This window comes from Parasteatoda tepidariorum, chromosome 6, assembly GCF_043381705.1.
Source record: "Parasteatoda tepidariorum isolate YZ-2023 chromosome 6, CAS_Ptep_4.0, whole genome shotgun sequence".
NCBI lineage: Eukaryota > Metazoa > Arthropoda > Arachnida > Araneae > Theridiidae > Parasteatoda > Parasteatoda tepidariorum.
The window spans coordinates 27,523,403-27,530,696 of record NC_092209.1 but is presented as its reverse complement, the minus strand read 5'-3'; the positions used below and the strand labels follow the sequence as shown (position 1 = coordinate 27,530,696).

At 30.6% G+C, this 7,294-nt stretch overlaps 2 protein-coding genes across 2 annotated transcripts in view; both read left to right on the top strand.

Annotated features, from left to right (window-relative positions):
- The window catches only part of LOC139425795 (uncharacterized), a 4,449-nt gene extending 3,184 nt beyond the window's left edge, over positions 1-1,265 (top strand). Inside the window, exons 4-5 of the mRNA XM_071181748.1 lie at positions 672-774; positions 1,261-1,265. Of these exons, the coding sequence (XP_071037849.1) occupies positions 672-774; positions 1,261-1,265 (108 nt within the window). The remainder of the gene's footprint in view (positions 1-671; positions 775-1,260) is intronic.
- Positions 1,266-1,706: 441 nt separating this feature from the next.
- LOC107436855 (uncharacterized) lies at positions 1,707-6,041 on the top strand. The gene is made up of 5 exons (XM_043051881.2): positions 1,707-1,771; positions 2,973-3,021; positions 3,319-3,347; positions 4,057-4,129; positions 5,500-6,041. The coding sequence occupies exons 1-5, from the start codon at positions 1,710-1,712 to the stop codon at positions 5,683-5,685; spliced, it is 399 nt and encodes a 132-aa protein (XP_042907815.2). The 5' UTR covers positions 1,707-1,709; the 3' UTR covers positions 5,686-6,041.
- Positions 6,042-7,294: the final 1,253 nt, after the last annotated feature.

Sequence of the window (7,294 nt, the reverse complement as noted above, 5' to 3'; positions counted from 1 at the left end):
ATATATATATATATATATACACATCTAAGAGCCATTGCATTATGACCACCCTGCTAATAACATGTAGGACCACCTTCAGCCGTCAAAACTGCTAGCACCCGCCGTGGCATTGATTCCACAAGGTGCTGATAGGTAGTCTGAGGTATCTGGTACCAAGCGCTCACCAACTGGTCCTGCAATTCCCTCACATTGCGAGAAGGTAGCGTGGCAGTACGAATTTGGTTTTCCAAGTAGGACCACAAATTCTCTATCGGATTAAGGTCAGGTGAATTTAGGGACCGAGAGATTACTTGAAAGTCACTGGAATGTTCCTCGAACCAATCCATGACGATTCGACCCTTATGACATGGTGCATTATCCTGTTGGTAAACACCATCCCCCGCAGGAAAAACTGTTGCCATGAATGGGTGAACCTGGTCTGTAACTATGTTCAAGTAGCATACAGACGTCAGGGATTGTTCTATAAGGATTATGGGTCCTAATGTGCCCCATGGAAACATTGTTCCTGGGCGAGAAACCTTGAAAACCTGGGCGAGCCCATTGTGTGTGTGTACGTTAAGGTTGTACATAACGAAGCTGAGGAAAATTACTTATATTTCACAGAATCTGAGGACATGCTATTGGATAACATATGGGTACCAAAGATAATGAATCAAATTTCTAAATTTTAGGAATGTTTTGAGGAATGCTTGAAAAACGTCAGCATGCAGGTTCGTGGATGTATTCCTCGTTTCTACCAAATGCCAGGAAATGAAAGACGGTGCATTATGAAAGGTAAGTTACCACAAGCTAGAGAAGGGCAGTACAAATATACACCCGCGTTACCGTTTAGGTATCGGATGCCAAATCTCACCAAAATATTGGATGTCTGCTTCAAATATTCTTCTCTTAGACTTCAAAATAGCCAAAAAAATCCGGTCACATTTTTCCAACTTTTTTTTTTTAATTTGTTTAATGATAAGAGTACATCAATAGCCGGAGTAGAAAGGGACTCTGGAAAACCGATTGTTCATTAAAATGTCCGATGTTTCCATTCAAAACTTTGATCCTTCGGAATTTATTAATCCGTGGTTGAAAGATTCATATGGAAAGAAACTTCTTTAACAATTCACATATTTCAAAAGTTGTTATGTTTCACATTAAATGCATTTTTTCCCCAAACAATTCAGAAAACTAGTTCTTAGAAGTCAGTATGTTTAAATAAATTTCGCTGCTTATTTATCTTATTTTTATTGTGGAATTAAATTTTCTTATCCTCAGATTAATTCTAACAAGAATATTTTTTTTTAAAAAATACATAATTTAATAAAGGAAAAAATGCAAAAAGTGGCTATCAAATTTAAAGGACCTATCGACATCGCTCACCGATTCATTAGGTTTGAGGAAAAAATAGGAACAAAGTTATTATAGCCTATACTCTAGTGAAAGTTTTAGTATTCAAAGATCAGGGGTTTTTTTTTTTCAAAAGACGCTGGCAAATATTTTAATTATTTTAATTTTTAAAATATGTACTATTAGAAAAATATTTTCATTTTATAAACAGTTAATATAATTTTGAAGAAATTATATTTTTTTGACAGAGGGAAAAGAATAATATACTTTTATTTATTTTTATTTTTTCTCCAGAAAATAAATAGATTTGGAGTTACAAATGAAGACAGTTTAACCCTTTGCTATAATTAATTCATTTGAATTTTACAGAGCAAGAAATGGATTTACCAGAAGATGAAATTACAAAATGTGAAAAAGAACATTGTCATCCTGCATGTTTGTAAGTATCATATTTGATTTTCTCAAAAGAATAGTGCATAGAGTAAGCTCGATTGCTATATCCAGAATGAAATATTCATCATAAGTTTTAATTAATGTTGGCATCAGTAATTCAAACTGTAATATGTGCAGTCGGCAAAAAAAAGAGATATCACCCAGAATAACTTTCGTTCTAATGATCGGATTTTCACGAACTAAGTGTCAATCTTAATGTTTCCTGGGGGTGACCTAAAATATGCTAATTAATTAGTGCTAAGTATTATTATTAAGTTATGGAATCAGACACGAAATCGTACTTTCTTTGAATAAACAAATATTGTATTTTTTTTTACATATTTGGAATCCTGACCCTTGAAATAGGGGAGACAAAATTTTAAAAAAATTGGGTCATACATTGGGTTACAATAAAGATTTACATATTTAGCGATAGTCCCAGAAAACAGCCAAGTAAAGTCGCCGCCGCAAATGATAACCCATAAACTAATCTAAGAGAGGAATACTTAATTTTACTTCATTGTTAAGCATCTAAGTTCAGACTATGGAAAAAATTAAAATAATGTTCTGCGAATGCTCGGAGAGGTTTAATTAATAATAATTAATAGATAGTATCTCCAAGTTTCCTGACAATAGACAATTTTTAAGCTAATTTCTGTTCATAACGAAATGATTTTGTGATGTTTCACGTGTATAAATGTTTATATTTTAGTTTGTGATACTATTTAAGTTCATAAAGTTTCTTTTACTCCATTACAAAACCTGTTCTTACATGAAAAATTATCCTTGCAAAAAATTAGAAACATTTATGCACTTATAAATCATTTTGCAGTAAAGAAGAATTTCCCTCTTTGGTTGATGACTATGCGTCATTTTGTGGTTATGTGTCGGATGTGAATTTTATACTTAATATATTCTGGTTATCAGGATTTTTTACTTAAATATCTCTTGAGCATTGTTCTAATTATGTTAGAGACGATGCCTCTAATTCTCGCAATCACTAGCCAAACCTGAACTCTGAAACAACGACGGTGGCAACAGAAATATACTTTCTTTTATTAATAAGAGAAAAAAAATTATTTCTTTATAAAGTAATAGTTCTCGTGCAAGTAGTTAAGGGGTTATTTATAGCTGACAAGAGTGATTGTTACGTTACCTAGTTTCTAGAGAAATAAATAAATAAAATAATTTTTTGATTCTGTTATTAGCGAAGAGACTTTTGAAGTTGCAAGACAAATAACGGAGAAGTATTCTGAGGTAATTTTACTTTTATGTATTTGTTTGAAATGATAGTTTAGTTACTTGCGTCTGTTTCGTTACTTATCAGTTTAGCTATGAGTTAGTTTAGTTTAGTTTAGTACTTTTGTATAACTTTAGTCACTTATCAGTCAACTATCATTTAGCTTAGTCTAGTTAAGTACTTTTTCGTTATTTAAGTTACTTATTAATTTACTTATGGTGTGACGAATTGTGACTGGCATTATATACTTTATTAAGGGAATATGTAATTTCATTTAAGTCTAGACTTTCAAATTAAGATTTTCTTCTTTACAGACTGGTTGCGGATATGCATCTGGTCCTACGTAAGTATTTTTTTTTTTTGAATTTTTAAAAGTCATGAAGCATAGGGTCCGAAAGAGATTGTGCAGCGAGAAAACAAATTGCAATGTCTCTATAATTTTGACAGAAATTCGTTTTTGTCAATTTGATTTTAATTCGAAATAAAGTACTTTTTAAAAACAATTTTGCGTTTTTTTACCACAATTTTGGAGAGATATTTCACTGTTAAGTTTATGAACTTCATTTGCTTTTTTGGAACGTAAGTTAACAATTGTTAAATTTTGAAATTAGTATGTACTTTGCTGAATAGTCTTCTAAAAAAGAACATTTGAATATTGAGTGTAGCAACTGATATAATATTGCCTTATTTTATGGTCGAGGGATTTTTTTTCAATTTTTTTTTCATTGAACTTATGCCTGTTTTAATTAAAAAAATTTACAAAATATATTTTTATTTCTCACAAACAAATTTTATTTCCTTTTTTACATAACAAATACTTTCGATACTTTAGAAAGTGAAAACATACTAATTCTAAAAAATGTTAAAATAAATTTTAGGAACACGATATGGACAGTTTTCGTTTCTGTTTCACCCAAGAGAGTTAGCAACATATTTTTTTAATCTTAAATAATGCTGCTAATCTCCTAAGAAAATCTTTTAAAATTAAATAAATTATTTTGGTTTGTGAATTATGTGTTGATAACGTACTGAAAAGGATATTTTTATTTTAGTCAAAACATCCATGTTGCTATCTACTTGAACGGAATGGAAACAGTAACGTATTCATATTCCCCTAAATTTGAGGTAATAGTTTTCAGCCGTTTCATAAGTTTTTTTCTTATAATTTTAAAATTTAAATGGAAAATCTACTAAAAAGTTGTTAATTTTTTATAAAGAAAAATATTTGCTAGCAAAGCAAAGAAAAACAAGCAAATGCATTGTGTTATTGTGTAAATAGTTGAAATTCAGCAAAAAAAATTACTAAAACATAAGTTATCACACTGAACATGGTATTGTCAATAATAGTGTTAGTTATTATGTATTTAAATAAGGAAAATTCGGGCTTTAAAAGTAGAAAATTATTTTTAATGTTTCAGTTTAGAAGCAATATTATTAGTAGCAGTCTTTCTAATTTGGTCATAATTCGATAATTATTACCGTATGCGCTGTGGTGGCTCAGAGGATAGAGCGCTCGCCTCGCTATGAAGTGACCCGGGTTCGATCCAAGTGACAGCTGGTAGAATTGATCTTCACACCCGGCTCTCACAGACCACAGTGCTGATGTAAATTATCATCAGTGAAAGACGGATCATGGGTAACAGTTCCTTTACCGTTAGGCCAACCACGGGAGATTTTCGTGGTTTTCCTCTTCATGTAACGCAAATGTGGGCTAGTTGTATCAAAAAGTCCTCCAGAAGAAAGTTTTCTCCCGATACTTGATCCAGTAGTTGTCTTCAGGATTGCGTTCAAATTAACAAGGCTACGGAGTTAAACATTAGTATTCGTAAACCCAAAAATTGGGTCAGCTGTTCAACGACAGTTATTAAAAACTTATTACTATATATATAAATANATATATATATATATATACCTAGGCCAGTTACTTACACAACTTTTCAATGTTTCACTTCCAATAAGGTGCAAATAAATTGTAAAATTCTTTCCAAAACATGCATTTTTTCAAATTATTAATAAATGAAGGTCGATTCGGATTTTTTTCAATAAAAATACCGTTAAGGTCTTTTTAAATAAGATAAAAATGCTATCATTGAATATCTATTCAACTTGTCTAAGCTTGTATTCCTAATGATTACTAAATGCTACAGATTTGATAAATAAAAAACACAATAATGGATAAAAGCATAATTTTAATCAAGATAAATCAGATATGAATTTGAATAGAACTATGCGTACTCTGTTAAATAAGAATGATAATTACTTACGATTATATATTCTAGCTGTGTGTACACTCTTAAATAAGAATGATAATTACTGATGATTATGCATTCTAGCTATGTGTACTCTCTTAAATAAGAATGATAATTACTGATGATTATACATTTTAGCTATGTGTACTCTCTTAAATAAGAATGATAATTACTGATGATTATACATTCTAGCTATGTGTACTCTCTTAAATAAGAATGATAATTACTGTTGATTATACATTCTAGGTGATAGAAACTTTCAGTTATATTGGTGGGTATGTTGGAATTTGGCTTGGGATTTCCTTGATTGCAGTATTTGATTTCTTAGAGACAGTCGTCCTTATCTTGAGCTATCCTTTCAAGAATTACATGAAAGCAAGGAAAAGGAATGGAAGAACAAAGAGAATAAAAAACCTTGCAAGAGATTTGTAAACAAGTTTAACGTCAGCAACGATTCACATACAGCTTTGTTTGGATTAATGCAAATTTAATTCAAAATATACATATGAAATGATATAGAGATGTATTCTGTAGCTTCAGAACATTTTTGGAACTTTGTGCAAATAATTCACTGTATGTATTTCAGTTCTGTATTGTTAGAGCGCATGCGTATTCTTACCATCTTTTCACTTGTTTGTTTTCTTTCTATAAAGCAATGAAGACTTTAAAATTCTATCATTATAAAAGTGTAGAAGATATACCACTTCGCCAATGCTTCATAAAAAAATCTAACCTACAAGTGGATTCATTTTATGTCAGAAAAATACAATTTTCTTTATACGTTGAAAGACTGTATACTTATACTTTTTGTAAGTCAAGAACCATGCATCGAGGAAACGAGAGGAATGCCGCTTTCCATTCGTTTGCATTAACATGTACACGTCACCTGTTTCCATGTTAATGCAAACATCTGATTATCTATCTTTCGGATTCCACTCACTCGCATAAACTGAAATTTCTTTCCCATTTTCATATTCTGTTGTATTCTAATTATATGATGATATAATTAAAACGTATTATAATAAAACATTTAGAATGCAAAATAAACACAATAAATTCTAAAGAATCATAAAGTACAGTTTTCCACAATTTTTATTACAACTTTTCGTAATGCGGAAACAAGAAGATGCCGGATTTCCTTTCGTTTGCATTAACGTCTAACCTATACAAGTGGATCCATTCTATATCGGAAAAATTCAATTTTCTTTGTACGTTGGAAGACTGTATACTCATACTTTTTGTAAGTCAAGAACCATGCACCGAGGAAACGGGAGGATTGCGGATATCCATTCATTTGCATTAACATGCACACGTCACCTATTTCCATGTTAATGCAAACATATGAGTATCTAACTTTCGGATTCCACTCGCTCTCCACTCGCCTAACCTGAAATTAGTTTTACGTTTTCATATTCTGTTGTATTCTAATTATATGATGATATAATTAAAACATATTATAATAAAAGATTTAGAATGCAAAATAAACACAATAAATTCTAAAATAAAGTTTTCCAAAAAAAAATTTATAACTTTTCGTAATTTTAAAATGAGTCATTGTGTTGAACTAAATATATCACAATTTTATTTTTACTGAAGAATAATGAAACAGGTCATTCAAACCTATTAACTAAACCACGTGATTCCTCCGCTTCTTTGATTTAGTGGGTATTGTAGATTTTCGCCATTTTGAATTTTCGGAACTGCACCAGAATCTGCGGAATAGCGATTCTTACTGAACAGCGATTTTCATACCAATAATAGATTTTTGTATTTAACAGATATAAAAGTTTTGCGGTGTGATTCATATTCACCTGGTTTAAGAATTGAATATCGGCATTCGTATTCATGCGATATAAAAACCCAATATCTCGATCAAACCCAATATATCACAATTAATTTGAATACATTCATGCAAGGAACGGGTTTATACATCACAAATAATTAAGTATTACTTATTTTTTCTTTTCGTCTTCGTTTTGTTTTTCTTTTCTAATCGTTTCAATAAGTTAACATTGAAATAGTTAATAAAAATGCTTATCTC